Below are 17856 nucleotides of genomic sequence, written 5' to 3' on the forward strand. Positions count from 1 at the left end.
AGGAGTAAGAGAATTTCACTTGAGATCAGAGTCTTGGAGGAATAAAGAGGATAGACTTGTAAAGGGGATAGCCCTGAAATACTGAGTGGATCAAAGGGAGGGAGGAAAAAATGTGTGATGACAGTTTAGTTGATATGAAACTTTATATGTATAATAACACTATTTTCATAAAGCATCCTAGATAATTCCTTTTTTGAGTAATTGTACTTAGTGATCTCATATTTCAAGATAAAAATTTCTTATGCCTCATTAAGCTTAAGAAAAGCTTCCAGCTTTATGTACAAAGAAATATTTTTGTTATTCAATCATGTCTGACTCTTTATGACACCATTTGGGATTTTCTTGACAAAGATACTGGAGTGGTTTGCCATTTCCTTCTTTACTTCATTTGACAGATGAGGAAATTGAGGCAAAGAGGGTTAAGTGACTTCCCTAGTGTCATAACCAGTAAGGCCAAATTTGAACTCAGGAAGACTCCATGACTGACACTCTATCAGCTGTACCACCCACGAAGAAGTATTAGGGTAGCTAAAATCCAGATGCAATTCTAAAAAATTATTCTTTGTATCTATATGTGGCGTTTACTTACACTAGTATACCTTGCCTTTGTTGAGTACTTCTGTCCTATCATAAAGCATCGCAGGTATTTTCATCCATGAAGCAACACTCCGAGTGTCTCATTTGTATAGTGTTGGGGAAGATGTTGCCATTCTTGTAGAGTTCAGAGAAGTATATTCAGGAGCTACTTCCCCAAATAATTTTATATGACAATATTCATTTTTTTATTGTTGAAAAGTATATATAAAGTAAAAGCCTTTCTTTTTGGCTATCTCCCAAAAATAATTTTTATAAAATATTCCAAACTAACTAGTTCTTTAAAAAATATCATTACATAACTCTAAAAGGATTGCTATTGCCTCTGTTCCTGGAAACAGGAAAAGTATTTTGCCATATGGTGAAGTTTATGTTACTCTTTGCAATCTTATATAGTTTCAGAATTAGGCCAGAGATACATGTCTAAATTTAAATAGCCTTCTCTTCCTGCCTTAAGTTGATATTCCTGGTTGTTACACTGATGTCTTTTTCTAATGTATATTGCCATGTTATAGCTCAGATAGGTCATCAATTATACTTATTGCCAAGCCACGGCAAATGATTCTGTTTAAACATCCTAAAAAACTGCCAAGTGAAATAAAAACTTCTTATTGTTGATAAAGAAATAATTGGGAAACATTGCAAATGAAAAGTACTTTAGGATTACCAAATATCAAACGATAATAGTGGCAGTAACTGCAGAATTCAGGTAAATGGTAGTATTGTTATCTTAACTATTTTCTAATAAGGCAGCTTCTCTTCTGTTCTGATGGTCAATCTTTCTTTCAACCCTCAGAATTTGCTGTTAATTTTGATTTTTCTGATGGAGATCATGAGAATTCTGTGATTCTAGCAGTCTGTTTTCTTTTTATCATGAAAGTCTCTGAAAGCTCCAAATGGTGGTTCAGCCTACTGAGGGCTATGGTGGAAGTCATTTGTAGCACTATGTAAAAGAAAGGCCACTTTTCCCAAGAGATAATCTTCCTTGCAGACTGGTGTTTCCTGGATTTTTCTGTGAGGGAGTGAAAGAGGAGGAAGTGAAGAAATGTAAAAGAAAGGTAAAAAATTTTCAGCATGGCTCATGCCCTGTCTAAAACTGTCTCCACATAGCAATGGGAATGGACTAGAGGCTCTGAAATTGAACCAGGTGAAGCCTTTCATCACATTCCTGGACTTTAGGATGCTAGTCATCTGCATCACCTTATCTAAAGAGGATTAGTGCCGACAAAAGGGTATAATTTGGGATGCCATAAATCATGTAAGGAACTGTGTAACATTTTACTGGGTACATGTACAGTCATAGAACTAATGAAATATACCATGATAAATGGCAGCAATTTGCTGTCATTTTCAGTAGTAACGAATAAGCCCACAAAGCTCATTCATGACTGTTATACCAGGCAGACTAGTATATAAGGACTCTTAGAAGCTGGACTTTAACAAGAAGCCTTAAAGTTTCCTCCTCAGAGTGTTAAAGAGCAGACATGAGGGTGTCATCTTTTTATGGGGTCTCTTCTGACTGGGGATCTGAAGGCAGATTGGCTCTGCTAGGCTATTATAAATTAAATGAAAATCTTGATTGTATGAGAATGGCCCTTTTTCAGATGTCTTATTCTTTTGTAGAGTTCCAAGAAAGACTTTTCATTGAGAGCAACTACTTCATTCGGTTATCAAGGCTTACCCTTGCATTGTCTTGTCAGACATTGTGTTTTCAATGCAAGGGGCAAACCAATGTCTAATTTAGATAGAGTAATTCAAATATAAACTGAGTGGAAAGGATAGAAAAGTGTGGGGGGAAAGCCAGTAATAGTAGCAATTTGTTGGTTTAAATCTTTGGACCCACAATATATTTTTTCATTTGGCAAACTGCCTTTGAAACATTTAAACTGAGCAATTACTCCCAGGGCACACAGGCATTTCATTTGTGGTTTCTTTATTCATTTTATTCAAACTCCTGTTGGGATTGCTGTGAATATGACTGTAATGAAACTGGAGGCCTTGCTTCTTTTCTCTTTGGTTTTGGCAAAGGTTAAGCAATAATAAAACCTTTAGAGAACACAAATCAAATGACTTGTTACAGTGCTTATTTAACTGTCTCCTTTCACAGCTGTTATCTTGAATTACATTTTATTTCATAAGGCCTTGCTCTAAGATGGGATTTCTATCTTCAGAATTTTGTGGTCCAAGATACTTAAGCTTCTCCTCATGTAGAATGAGAGAGAATATGTCTTAAAACCTCTGGGAAGATAAAATTTGTCTTCTTGACTGTCTGGCACAGGATTGGTCTTGATGATGACTTATTTGAGCTAACCTCATTCTCATGCCAATGCTCCCTGGCCTTTTCAGTTTACCTTTTCTGTGTTGTCTGCTATTGTTCTTTGGCTGTGCTTCACCATCCTTTTTGAGAATACGACCTTTCAAATAGAGGAGAGTTGTAAGAATATGATACAATAGGATAGAATGTACATGATGCCCTCCCACACAGCCTATGATCCAGCCAAACTAGCCTTGTTGCTTCTTACACAAATGGCTCCATCCTGCCTGGACACAATATTTGCCCCAAGTGTCCCCCTATGTGGAATGCACTCACTCCTCACCTGACTCCTTCAAAACTCAGCTGAAGTTCTTCTGCATGAAACTTTTCCTGGTACCCCCCAGTTTGTTTCTGTCTTTTTATCAACGGGCTCAGCACAGTGCCTGGCACAAAATAGCTTTTCAATTAGTATTTGTTGATTGAATATTATTAAGCGAGAACTTTCTGATTGTGTTTTACTTTTAGCATCTCATGAGACAATACTTAAGCCTCATTATGTTGGACTCAGAGTGCCTATTTGGTGACCTATTCTTTTTTTTTTTTTTTTAAAGCATTTGGGGTTAAGTAACTTGCTCAAGGTTACACAGCCAGTTATTTTGTGTGGGTGCCTAGTATATGAGGCCAGAACCGATCCCGGGTCTCCTGACGCCGGGGCTGGCGCTCTTACTCACTGTGCCACCTGGCCACCCCTCGGTGACCTGTTCTAATGGAAGCTGTGAGAGGGACCACGGGAGGCCGTGTGACTCAGCAGAGAGAGACCTAGGTATAAGTTTTCAGGACCAGGGTTAAACCCTGCACTTGTCACTTGCCACCTCCGTGACCTTCAGAAGGTCACTTCATCTTTCTGGGCTTCAGTTTCCTCATTTATAAAATTAGGCAGTTAAACTAGATAACCTTGAGGGCCGTTTAACAGTTCTAGAGTTTGGATTTTCTATTCTATGTATTTTCTCAACTTTCTAGTTTCCTATAATCCCAGACACAGTAAACTCTTAATAAATGTTTGATGAATTGGTACAGCTTTACAAGAAGGTATTTTTGACAACTTCATTAGTCCAGACTATCTTGGACAGGGTCTTTGGTTTTCCCCCTGTCTAATTAAACTTCTACTCTGAAGTGAATAGTGTTTTTCCTATCTGAATGCACACCATTTGACTACAAATATAGTGCTCTCTTCATTATGTTGCTAAGATCAACTGAAGTTGAAGAGGCTGCCCAGAAAACAAATAATGACACCTGGCCCCAGCTGACCTCTCAAGGATGTAGTCAGTGATTATTAGGTCAGACTTGGAGTCGCTTGTTTCCATTTTTTTTCTGATCCATTTTGCTTCCATTTTCATTTTGCATTGATGAACAGACGGGTATGCTTTGAATTTCTGATTTAGGAATTTGTGAGAGGGAAAACACAGGTGTTGCCAGTAGACATAAGTATTTGATGACTTTTTGATTTAATACTAGATTGTAGACTCAGCAAGGGCATGGACATTAACTGTGTGACCTTGAGCAACTCACAGCCTCTGCCTGCCTCAGTTTCTTAGTTGTAAAAGGGGTATCATAAGAGCGTCTCTCTCGGGGTTTTTGTGAGGATCGAACAATATAATATTTGTAAAGTAATTAGCACAGTGCCTGGCACATAGGCACTGAATAAATATTTATTCCCTTCCTTTCCTTTCTTAAGTTGTCATGTTAGGAGAGGTATAATTAATGTACCATCCAGTGTTTTGCAGTCTAAGAAAGATAACACCGATATGGACACATGGATAAAGGGCCTACAAGACATGAATACTTGGCAAGTATATAGGTCAAGGGTAAGGATATATTTATTTAGACTGGGGAATGAGAATAAAAATATCGTAGTACTGATTGAGGTACATGATTATAGAAATCAAATGTTTTCGAGAGGTAAACTTTTAGGAGGCTTATTTAAACAAAGTCATAGTTATGTATTTGAAATATTAGAAATTATTCAGTGATTAGATTTTAGTGCCTTTCTTATTACACTGAATAGAGTAGTTCACTTTTTATAGTCTTGTGCCTCATGGCTAAGAAAGAGGTAGCAAAGAATGAGAAAGAAATATAGTTGGTTGGCATTGATTGGCAATTGACAAATTGAGGAATTCAGAAAAACGTGGGGAGATTTGTATGAACTAATGCAGAGTGAAATAAATGGAACCAAGAAATGAATGAACATACACAGTGACTACAACATTGTAAATGTTGTAAATGGAAATCAGTAAAAGGGGGTTGAGCTCTGAAGTAATGGAAAAACCAGCGAAAATTGTGAAGAAGAATTTGGGAAATATACGTCTTCCCTCATGGCAGAGAATTGAGTGTCTACTGTTACAAAACATTGTATGTATTGTCAGCCAAGGTCTCTGTTGGATATTTTTGGTTAATTATTTTTTTTTATGACAAGAGAGGGTCCAGTATTGAAGGAAGGAGATGGGAAATGACTACAGGGTCAAGACAAATGGTATCATGTCAATGAAACTTTTTTTTAAAAGGAAACAATGACTTCCATGGGCCTCAGAAATCTGAGACTTTCCAAACAGTTTATTCAAGGGAGGTTGAAGACTTGAGGAAAAGGAGAAGCTATTGTACGTCTTCAGTTTTCACTCTCCTTTACTTCTTGTTTCTCCTTATTTATTCTGGGAAGACATTTGTTATTTCTAGACTACTTCTTTTATTCTTAACTGCAGGGTCTTTGACTGGTGACAGTTGTTACTCAGAGAACCCTTTCATCAGGGTCAGCAAAGACTTGCCATCACTTGTACTGCATATATGTATTCAATAGAAGAAAAAAGATGCCTTTAAAGAAATTTCAACCTTATTTCTCTCCCCTGAAAGCTTTTCTCTTTCTGAAGTCCAGTGACCTAGGGTATATTGGGAGCTAGCTCTTCTATTGTTCTTTCTCTGCTATTTTTAATTTGAATTATTCATGTGCTTCGTTTAAATGTCCCAATGTCTTTTTCATTGTCTTAAGTGCTGAATAAGTCATTTATTAGTTGAGTTTAGGTTGGTGACTTTCTTTTGAAGCTTACAGTGTCTGTTGATAGCCAAATGAAGTGACATGATAGGCAGTTGAAGATTCTCCATGGAAGACTTGCCAACTGTTTGTATAATTGTTATGAATATTTCCTGACTTTATTTCTTCCTTAATTGAGATTATACAAATAGGTACATGAATGTTATTTTGAGATTGTGGGATAGGTACTGAAAAATATAGAGTCATAGTGCTAATGAGCAGTATCTTCTTTGGCTCATATCTTATTCCTTCCAAGAAACTATGAAAAATAACCATCTTGATTGGTTAGGATTGCCTCTGTGTGAATTCTGTACTTTCTACATTTGATGTTTTGTGTGGTTTTCAGTCAGAGAAATGAATCTACAGGACATCAAGGAAGATTTGGAACTGGATCCAGAAGAGAACAGTAACCTCTTCATGGGCATTCTCATCAAGGGGCTGGCCAAACTGAAGAAGATTCCAGAAACAGTTAAGGCTATCAAAGAACGCCTGGAACAAGAGCTAAAGCAAATTGTGAAGAGGTCCACGACTCAGGTAGCAGACAATGGCTACCAGAGAGGAGAGAACCTCTCTTTGGAGAACCAACCAAGGTATGTGTGGGCTAAAAAAATGAATTTGTTAAAGACTTCCTGATCAAAATATGGAATTTGGGCATAAAGGTCTTTACACTTTAGTTTTACCTATATCTCTGCCATTAACTTGTGATCTCTCTTGACTTTAGATTCCTCCTTCAGATTATGGGGTTTCATTTTGTAATCTTTAAGGTTGTTTTTCATTCTCAAATTCTGTAATTTCAGTATTTCTCACACTATACCCAAACTAATATTATGAAAGCAAGTAGTTATAGGTCTGTATGTGGGCTAACCAATCATCTTATTTCCAGATTAAATTGAGGAGGATAATAAATTTGGAAAACAAAATAAATTCCCCCCTTCTAAAACCAAATTAAGTTCTCTTTGATGATTAGTGTTATATGTCCAAGATCCAAGCTGTTTCAGGAATCTGTCAATAGGAGACCCAGGAGCTTCAGCTGTACAAAATAGCTAACAGGATTTAGAAACCCAATCCTGTTGTATAGGGAAAAAGAAAAAAAGACATCAAGGGAAAATGCAGATCCTAATTAGGTTGTACCTTTATTCCTGATTAATGCAGAGTCCCCTGGGAGAAACTGAAGTGTATGTATTATCCAGGAGTCAGCCATGCAAAAAATAAACAGAGAGAGAAAGAAAGAGAGAGAGGGAGAAAGGGAGGTGTAGAAGGTGGAGGGGAATGGGATTAAAAATGGTAATTTCATATAGAAGCCCTTAATGCAGAGCAGGTCCCTTTCATTTAATCAATGTTGTTTGCTGGGAACTTGTAAAGAATATAGAGAGAGGGGTGATTTTCCTCACAGGTCCTCAACCTGTGAAACGTAGCTGACAACTTGTCACCTTTTTAAGAAAGTGCAAACTAGTTGAGAGCTGTTCTTGCGTATTATGTGGTTTTGCCTTTGTATCTGCAGCCTCATTCAGTCCTTGGTACATAGAAAGGACTTCAGAAACTATTGAATTGGACTAAGTTTCAGCTTCTGATTCATGAAGCATCATTTCTTTTTCCTTAAATTCATATATGTAGTCTAAAAGCTTCTGGATTTCCTTAAAAATTTTATTAAGCACTCAAGATTTTGAAACAAAGGTTTTCCTTCTTTCATATATTAGATTCTCTATTTTGAATCATATTTAAAATATTTCAGACATTAATTCTCTTGAAAACTTTTTTTTGGGTAGGGGGAAGGGGAAAGGGATATTAATTAATATTCTTGAAAACTTTAATTCTCTTGAAAACTTTTTTTTGGGGAGGGGGAAGGGGAAAGGGATAGGTAATTGAAATAGTAAGAAAATGGGCTAAAAAAGAAAATAAAGTTTCAAAAGTCTGAATTAATTATTAAGTCATTGGCAGTAGATAGCAGTATAGGCTACTCCCAACTTTCTTAGATCATTCATGCTGTAATAGGGAGAAATCGGAGATGGATTCTGAATTCAATTTTGCTCTCCATGCCTCCCTCTCCCCCTCCTGATTGATTGAGTTCTGGCAAAGACCTATTAGATTCCCTTTTAACAAACACTCCCATACACTGTCTTGCTATTTACCCTCTTTCTCCAAGTCCCCAGATAACGGCATTGAACTTTCATAGGGAAATACATTACTAAAGTATATATTGGAAATAAAACAAAAGGGCATAAATCGATAGCTTTTCCACAGAACTCGTTACAGTGCCCTTAAAAGCACAGTATCTTTCACAATATTTTAACTTCCTCCTCCTGCCTTCTGTAAGCCCCTCCAGAATTCACAAGTGGAAATTACTGTACCAGAAGTAGATTTTCAGTAGACTGCCCCAGGAAATAATAAATGTTCCTGTACAAGGAATGAGTCAGCAAGAGTTTTCATTAGTTTTGTCAGTATTTAAGATGGCTCTTGTCTGCAGGACACTTTGGACACTAACTAGTGAATAAGTGTTTACCATGGTTTCTGGTCTGTAATATGACCCTATATTGTAAAATATACAACTCCCATCTCTGTTCTCAGAAAACCTTCTGTGACCACATAAAATAGTGGAGAACTTGTACAATTTTTTCTTTGAGAGACTAGAATTTAAATTCTTCAGTTATTTCCATTAAAGCTGTTCATTTTGATCCAGTCCCCTATAGTACTGTGGTACCACCCAATTTAGCTTAATGGACAGTGTCTGCTTCTAAGGAGATTTGAGAATTGGTTCATAATAGATATTTAAGGTTAGTTTGCTAGTCTAACTGTCAGAATTACATTTGTGAGAAACTTAACATTCATGGTTTCTTGATTTTATCAACTTTGACTCTTTTGAGGATGAATAGCCCTTGCTTTATAAAAAAATTAAAAGCCCTAAACCTGGCACGTTGTCACATAGCTACTAGAACCCTAGTGCTAATCTCTAACTGTAAGAATGATTCTTTTCATATTCTAGCCTTAAGAAAAACTGAACAATAGCACATGAAACACAACACTCCCCCCCAAACTTCCACCTATGAAACAGCCTCAAAGTAGATCCAAATATAGTAATTTTCCCTAAGGGCATCATTGTAGAACATAATCTCATTAAATACAATCTGGTTGTGATGCATTACATCCATGTTTGCATCTGTCTTTATGTAAAGGGAGTTAATGTTGCGTGCTGGTTTGCTGGAAACGCATAAGAGAGCAAGGTAGTGAATCATCTTGCTTTAAATTCTTATGGAGGAAGGACAGTTTTTTCAACCAGTTTTCACTCAGGAGAACCACTCTACTCCTTAATGTAGCTTGCTTCTAAAAATTTCTTTTCCTTGTTTTTTGTAGAAACATTATTCCCTCTCCATTATTCCTTCAATGTCATCCTGATTCTGTCAGATATCTATCTGACCTTTACCAGGGTCTTTTTTTGGAGAAAACTTTAGCATACTATTGTTGCTATGAAAATAAGCATTTGTATATGATGTTTCCATCTCTTTGCTGCCGTGACCCCTGACTTCCGGTTGTCCCCAAAAGGCTCTGCCTCTGACTTAACAATTCTTCCAACAGTTTCTCTAAACCTAGCTTTCTTATTACCATTTCTTTTCCAAAATAAGTCAAATAATTTTTACATTTCCTGTTTGGGAAGAGTACTTATTTCTAAAATCTTACTGAATTAAGAATGACTTGGGAAATGATTTAAAGGTAAAGGGGAAAAAAGGGTTTATCCTAGAGGTACAGTACCATGTTCCAAGATTAGGAAATGGAGAGAGTAGAAGAAAGACGGTTAAAGGTATGACTAGTGTGTACATGAGGAAACTGCTTTCTATCTCTGAAATTGTTCTCTTTAAATATATTGTGAAATTTTTTGAAAGCAAAAAATATTACACTTTTGAGAAAGAGCCAGAGACCTGCTATACTTGAGTAAAGAAACATATTCAATGTTGATTAGACATTCATTGAGGGAGAATTGAATAAGTGAAGAGCATGGCTATCAAGGAAATCCTTTTCTGATTGTGGAAAGATCAGTATGGGATTTTTATATAGACTTAGGGGACTTCATTTTTATTTATTTATTTTTTAAAACTCTGGATAATTAAAGATGCAGGAACTAATATGGGAACTATGGTTGAGGGTAAGGTGGTTTAAAGCCCTCCCTGATATTGGTAGAAATTCATCTCTCATTTATATACAGAATGATCAGACAGGACACTCCAGAGCTTATTAGGAGTCCTGAGGAAGCAAATTAAAACCTCCTCTTTAATAAGTTATAAGCAAGTTTAAAGTTTAAATCAAAGGAACTGTAAGGTTTGAGGTGTATTTCCTGATCAGCTTCTAATTCTTTGTAAAGTTCCAGGATGAGTTTTCTGATTAGGCCTAGGAGTTAAAAAGCAGGATTAGATTAAGCAGTGATTTATAATAGTTAAAATTTCATGGCAGAGCAATACCATATTGTATTTTGGAGTTTTTATTTCTTTAATTCTGTTCTTATTCTTGTCTCTCATTGTTTATTCTTAATAAATAGTGATTATATTAGATTGTAACTGGGAGATCGTACAGTACCAAATTGTTTATAGGTACAGAAGACTGTCTCTTTAATAGCAGTATTCTCCCCAGTGATCCATTATAGGGGCCAATCCTGGAACACACAGCATAGAACAGAAAGATGCATGGTGGGGTTACATCATGCTACCAGCAATGATTACTTTTTGAGAAGTAACAGAAAAGACATTATTTTGCACAGAGGTCACTGGAAAACAAGGTAGACCTGTTATATAGCAAAAATGGGAGACAAAAAATGGATAACTAGAGAGCTACATTACTACCCTCAATATACTAAAAGATAGAGTGGAAAGCCTCCACTGTGATGGGTTGATCTCTCTGAACAATTCATGGGAAGGCATACATAAGGACTAGACAGACAAAAGTATGGAAGAGTTGTGATCAGTGTGGATGGAGAGACTACTCAGAGTGATATCATAGAATGACCAAAATTAAATATAGAAACAAATTCTGTTTTTGTTAAGGTATTTTACTTTTGTAGAAAAAATTATCATCCATGTGAAAATTGCAGGCATAGTACTTAAAAGAAAATGTATAGTTTGAGTCGTCTTAATTTTTGAAAATAATAGTGTCTTAATGTGAAAGTCATAAGGGTGAGTACGAATTAGTAAAACAACATATGGTGTAGGCATTGAAACCAAGGTCATTTAAGTTATAGGGTGACTTTATTCAAGGGGAGTCTAGTCTTGTTCATATTATGAAGGAATATGGCATGTGTGGCCTCAGTTTTGCCATTGTATGTATAGCTTGGTTTCTCCTAGGGTTCAGTTACTCCTCTCATTCCTTTATCCTAGAGCTAATTGGAAAGATCTTCAGTGGAGTTTCAGCTGTGAAATAGTGGAAATATTTCTGACTGTAAAGGACTGAATAAAAAGGGTTGATAGGGAGTTGATATCCAAGATAAGTAAATGGTTAGAGAATACTTAGCAGTCTTGGAGGTCACTGTACCCATGTGAATTACAGTCTTGGGTACTGAAGGAACTGACAGTTAGGAGATTTCTGAGCCATTGTCCATGATTTATGGAAGTTCTTGGGGAACTAGAGAAGTACCGTAGGGCTGGAAAAAGGCACATGTTGCACAGATTTTTTTTTTCTTAATGGGAAAATAGTGGAGTTTTCCAATTCCAGTGTTCTTGGTAAAATTCTGGATCATATGATTAAAGAGATAATGAATGAACATTGAGACAAGGAAAAGCCATGATCACAAAAACCCCACTTGTTTTCATTAAATACAGACAATGGCAGACTTACATCAATATTTCCTTTCTTTCTCTTTTTTTTGATGAGATTACTAAATTAGTAGATCAGGAGAATACTGTGGGTATAGTTTATTCATGTGAAGTTTTGAATTTTAGCGAAGAAATTACAAGATTTTTTATTCTATTCTAGTCAATAAGAATAGTGTGGATTACATCCCAGTCTCTGCTGGAGAGGTAACTTCCATTATGCTCCTTCCCTTGTTCCTGTCCCTAGGTTTGTGAAATCAGCACGCCTCCCAACAGCAGAAAAGTGTTTATAACCTTGATAATCCACTTTTCAAAGGTTTATGGACCCCTGATTAGGTGTTGTGGTCCAGGAATAAATTGTCTCATGGATTAGGCAGAGGTGGGTTGAAATTTACAATAACCAGATTTGCTAGAGAATCGAATTCAAAATCAGGTGGATCTTCTACATTTTATCACACCCCAGATAGGATTTGACTTTTTATATCTTAGTGATGTCCTCCCATAAGGTACATTAGTCTATAAGCTCCTGAGAACAGGGACTATTTTTGTTTTTTCCTTTCATTATATCCCCAGTGCTTAGTACAGTGACTGGAACATAAAAGGTGCTTGCTTAGCAAATGTTTCTTGTCTCAACTTGGTTTCATTTTAGAGATAGGCCAGTGGTATAGACCCCACCCTCCTGGGACAGCATTATATTGAAGTAAAGCATGTATCTAAAGAGAAATTTGGGAAGGGTTCCTTGCAATGCTTCTTAGACCTGCAACAAGCCTGAGACTTAGTTCTGTTCAAATATAATAGTATTTTCTTTCATATTTCTTTGCTGCCAATGATCGTTTTTCTTTTAAATATCTGAAGACCTGTTTGAGATATTTGTGGAATTGGTCATTTTCATTTGAGGAAGAATAGTTGAAGAGCAGGCTTGAGGTCAAGTCAAGAAGAGTTTGTCCTTGTGGCCTCTTGTAGCCGTTCTCAAGCCGTGCATATAGCACCTGGGCGTGCTTGGTATCAGGAAGGTCCTGAAGGTAATTTAGATGACTGGTTAATTTGAATCAAAGCAAGCGAGGGAAGCAAGCAAATTTAACTTCCGTGATTATGGTTCCATTTGATTAAATCTCTACTTTTGATTGCATGTGACAGTGAAAATATGCTTTAAATATACCCAAGAACCAGATACAGGAGGGGACAAATAGTATGAACAAGCAGATACATAAATGAAAACCTATATTCTGAAACCCCAGTCCATTTTCAGCATGTTTACTAAGATATTTTTAAAAGACAAATGACAAAGTTATATGATTTTAGAGTAGGTAGGGACTTTATAGCCCTTCTAGTCATAGTACTATAGATTTAGGCCTGAAAGGCTTCTTGTATGTTACCTAGTGCATCTCCCATCATAATGCAGGTGAGGAAAGTGAGACATGGAGAGGTTGTTACTTGACCTGTCACTTCATAAATGTGAAAACAGAGATTTAGAGAGATTCTGTAGCTCACCCAAGGTCATATAACCAATGAGTAACAGAATTGGGGCTAATAACAATTCACATTTCTATGGCATTTTACTTACAGGCATTCTCTGAAGTACAGGTAATATAGGTATTATTATCACTAATTTTCATATAATGAAACTAAAGTTCATTTAGGTTAAATATATGCATATCTAGAAAGTAAATAGCAGAACTATGTCTTCTGATTTTCTTTTGGGTGCTCTTTCCCCTATGTTAAGCTGCTTCCTCATTAAAAAGCAGTATTTCCTTATACCTTAGGGAATAAGACATAATTCATTTTCTTAAACATTTATTCAGCACCTACTTTATGCAGGGTACTTGGTGCTGGGAATACAAATGACATTGTCTTCATAGAGAGTGCTGGGTGGCAAGGGCACTGTACTTCTGGCTAGAGGGCTCAGCCTCTTAGGGTCTTGGGCAGTTCACTTACTTCTAAATTCCAGTTTCCTCATCTGTAAAATGAGAAAGAGATGACTTCTCACTTCCCTTCCAGCTTTAAGCCTGTGATCCTAGCTTATATTCTATTGCAAGGTAAATCTAAAATAATTATTAAAAAGAAAACCAAAATATTCATGATGGATTCTTAGTGGTCCCAAATATTAAATAAAGGCAAGTACCACCTACCTTTTCAAATCTGGTTTGCCCCAGACATCCCATCCAGCCCTCTCCTCCGTGGGTTGGACCATTGATCCTGGCCTGTTTTCCTCTCCCCCTCCTTTAGTCTTTTTACCTATTGCTCTGGGAAGAGAAACCAAAGTAATGCTACCATTAGTCTTGAAAAGAGCATTATTGGGGGGGAGGATAGAGTCAAGATGGAGGAGTAGAAACAGCACTTCTGTGTGGCTCCCGCTTCCACCTCTTTTAATTCATGTAAAAAATGACTCTAAACAAACTTTGGAGGTACAGAACCCACAGAATGACAGAGAGAAGCTAACTTCCCACTGAAGACAGGCCAGCAGGAAGGGGCCAGTGCAGTGCTCTTGGAGCTGAGCCCGAGGTTTTAGCCTCAGGGCAGCCACAACCAGCTGCTGGCTGGAGGGACTTCAGTTCACCAACAGCTGTGGCGGTTTCCAGAATTATCAACCCATAGATGCTAAGGACAAAGTGAGAGGTCAGTGCAGAGTGTACTTTGGGAACTGGCAGTACAGTCCGGCCTTTACCCCCTGGAGGGAGAAGCGGCTGAGATGCCGGCCACAGCTGCTCAGAGCTCCTGGCTTGCAGATTGTAGGGGGACCAAGTGACCAGTCTGAGTGGTAATCACTCTTGCTTTAACTTGCTTGGGTCTGGAATCAGTCTAGGGTAGAGGTCCTGGGGTGTGTGACCAGTTTGCCAGAGCATGTGGAGGCTTCAGAGAGGGCACCCAAATAATAGCTCCAGCAGCTGAGAAAACCCCAGGGATTGGGACAAAGCTCCCTTCTCTGGTAGCCGAGTTCTACTGTGGCAAAAATTCCAAAAGTCAAGTAATTAAGTGCCAACATAAGCAAGTAAAGGAAGCAAAGCAGGCAGAGCACTTCGACATTAAACTCCTATTTTGGGGACAGAAAGGATCAAAGCAAGGAACAGGAGGAAGACGGCAAAGTCATAACTCCTGCACCAAAAGCTTCCAAGAAAAATATGAGTTGGTTACAGGCCATAGAGGAGCTTAAGAAGGATTTTGAAAACAAAATAAGAGAAGTGGAGGAAAAATTGGAAGAGAAATGAGAACAATGCAAGAAAATTATGAAATGAGACTCAACGACCTGACTGAAGAAAATAACACCTTAAAAATAGACTAACTCAAATGGCAAAAGAGGCTCAAAAAGGCAACGAGGAGAAGAATGCCTTAAAAAGTCGAATTTGCCAGATGGAAAAAGAATCTCAAAAGCTCACTGAGGAGAATAATTCCTTCATAATTATATTGGAGCAAATGGAAGCTAATGACTTTATGAGAAATCAAGATGCTGTTAAACAGATCCAAACAAATGAAAGAATAGAAGGCAGTATGAAATATCTCATTGAGAAAACCACTGACCTGGAAAATAGATCCAGGAGAGATAATTTAAAAATTATTGGACTACCTGAAAGCCTTGATCAGAAAAAGAACCTAGAAATCATCCTTCAAGAAATTCTCAAGGAAAATTGCCCTTGTGTTTTAGAACCAGAGGGAAAAATAGAGCTTGAAAGAAACCACAGATCACCTCCTGAAAAAGATCCCAAAAAGAAAACTCCTAGGAATATTATAGCCAGGTTCCAGAGTTCCCAGATCAAGGAGAAAATATTACAAGCAGCCAAGAAGAAACAATTTGAATATTGTGGAAACACAATCAGGATAACACAGGATCTGGCTGCTTCTACACTGAGGGATCGAAGGGCTTGGAATGTGATATTCCGGAGGTCAAAGGAGCTGGGATTAAAACCAAGAATCACCTACCCAGCAAAATTGAGTATCATGTTTCAGGGGAATATATGGTCATTCAGTGGAACAGAGGACTTTCAAGCATTCTTGGTGAAAAACCAGAGTTGAATAGAAAATTTGACATTCAGATACAAGAAGCAAGAGAAGCATAAGAAGCTAAACAGGGAAAAGAAATCATAAGGAACTTACCAAAGTTGAACTACTTATATTCCTACATGGAAAAACAATAATTGTAACTTACGAAACTTTTCTCAGTATGATAATAGTTGAAGGGAATAGAAATGTGTATTTATATATATATGTATTCATACATACATACATGTATTCATACATATATATGTCTATATAAGGAGGGTATATGGGCATATGAATACATATGTGATTATGTGTATATATGTGTACAGGTATACATAGATAGAAGGCATAGGACCAATTGAATAGGAAGGGATGATGCTTAAAAGGTGAAATTAAGAGGTGAGAGAGGAATATAATAAGAGGAGATGGGGAGAGACAGAATGGGGTAAATTATCTCATATAGAAGAGGCAAGGGAAAACTGTTACAATGGAGAGGAAGAACAGGAAGGCAAAAGGGAATGAGTCAACCTTATTCTCATTGAATTTGTCTTAGGGCGGGAATGACATACACACTAAATAGGTTATCTCACCCTACAGGAGAGTAGGGGGGAAGGGGATGAGAGGGGGGATGATGGAAGGGAGGGCAGACTGGGGGTGAGAGAAGTTGAAAGCACCCACTTTTGAAAAGAGATAGGATCAAAGTAGAGAATAGAACAAGTGAGAGGTGGGATAGGAGGGAGGTAAATATAGTCAGTCTTTCACTATTAATATATCCACTATGGTAATGTTTTGCATAGCTACACATGTACAACCTATATTGAATTGCTTATCTTCCCAGTAAGGGTGAGTGACAAGGGAGGAAGGGAAAGAATCTGGAATTCAAAGTTTTAAAATCAAATGTTTAAAAACATATATTATATTATATTATTATTATTATTATTATTTTACATGTAACTGGGAAATAAGATATACAGGTACTGGGGCAGAGAGATCCACCATGCCCTACTGGAAAGTCAGAGGGGGAATGGGGGAAGATATGGGAGAGCAGATTGGGGGAGGGGATATTCAGTGGGATCACTATTTTGGAGTTGTGGGTAGGGGAAAAATGGGGAGAAAATTTGTAACTCAAAATCTTGTGGAAATGATGTAAGCTAAAAAATAAAAAAGAGCAAAAAAATGTAAGGAATGAGAAAAAAAAGAAAAGGGCATGATGTTTGCTACTTGTGGCTGCATTCAATTGTATGCCCCACCAGATTTACCTCCCTTTAAACACTGTCTTGGGCTACTCAGTGTCCAGCACTAAGTGTGATTGGAGACATGGATAAGAAATGACCAGGCCATGTGGGTAGTTCAAGGAAGAATCATGAACTCCATTTATTGATTCTTAGGACAGGGTTTTTATAGAGCAATGATACGAAGGAAGGGGATTCAAGTTTTCTTATCATTACCTTAGTCTGTTGTATCCTGGAAGTAGCACAGAATAAATAATTTGATAAGAATTTGTTCTCTAGGTGCCAAAGCGTCTTAGGATAAGTCAGTTGACTCTTTTCATATGCAGTCACATTACAAAGCATGCTCTGGAGAGCTGGCTTCAAGGCCTAAGCCAAAGCAGAGATCATGGATCATCGTGGGCATTTGCATAGGAGCCAACCATCTAAAAACAACTAAAGTCTTGGGGAAGAGCCTGTTGGTCTCAGAACTCAAACAACATCCTTTTAAGTGTAACCCATAAGAAAGAACTCAGGAACTAACTTAAAAAAGTGGCATCTCGAGGAGCTCTTCGATATTAAAGTCCACTATCATTGGGTAATTATCTGAGTCCTGGATCAGGCCCAACAAAACACCACTCCTAGAATGTGTGTGTGTGTGTGAGAGACAGAGACAGAGAGAGACAGAGAGACAGATAGAGAGACGGAAAGAGACAGAGAGAGAGAGAGAGAGACAGAGAGAGCCTGAGAGAGAGAGAGATAGAGATATCTTTGCTTTTTGGACTGTGAGCTCCTAGAGGATTGTTGGACTTGTTGGTGACAATTCCTCGCACTAGCTCTGTGCCTGTCACATTGTAAGTGCTTAATAAATACTTTTCTATTCCTTCTTTATGGAGAGGAGCTATGGGAAAGTCCACTAAGCTTCCATTGTCCCTGTGCAGAGGATACGTTGTT

The 17856-nt window shown here is 37.5% G+C and overlaps 1 protein-coding gene across 5 annotated transcripts in view; it reads left to right on the forward strand.

Annotated features, from left to right (window-relative positions):
* Positions 1–17856, forward strand: part of EXOC4 (exocyst complex component 4) — a 1166755-nt gene that overhangs the window by 358359 nt on the left and 790540 nt on the right. For all 5 annotated transcript variants that reach the window (XM_069087253.1, XM_069087255.1, XM_069087256.1 and 2 more), the window contains one exon: positions 6277–6520. In XM_069087253.1, the coding sequence (XP_068943354.1) occupies positions 6277–6520 (244 nt within the window). The remainder of the gene's footprint in view (positions 1–6276; positions 6521–17856) is intronic.

This window comes from Petaurus breviceps, unplaced genomic scaffold (genome assembly GCF_028583685.1).
Source record: "Petaurus breviceps papuanus isolate PSGF00001 unplaced genomic scaffold, PetGlider_PUasm1.0 181, whole genome shotgun sequence".
Classification (NCBI taxonomy): domain Eukaryota; kingdom Metazoa; phylum Chordata; class Mammalia; order Diprotodontia; family Petauridae; genus Petaurus; species Petaurus breviceps.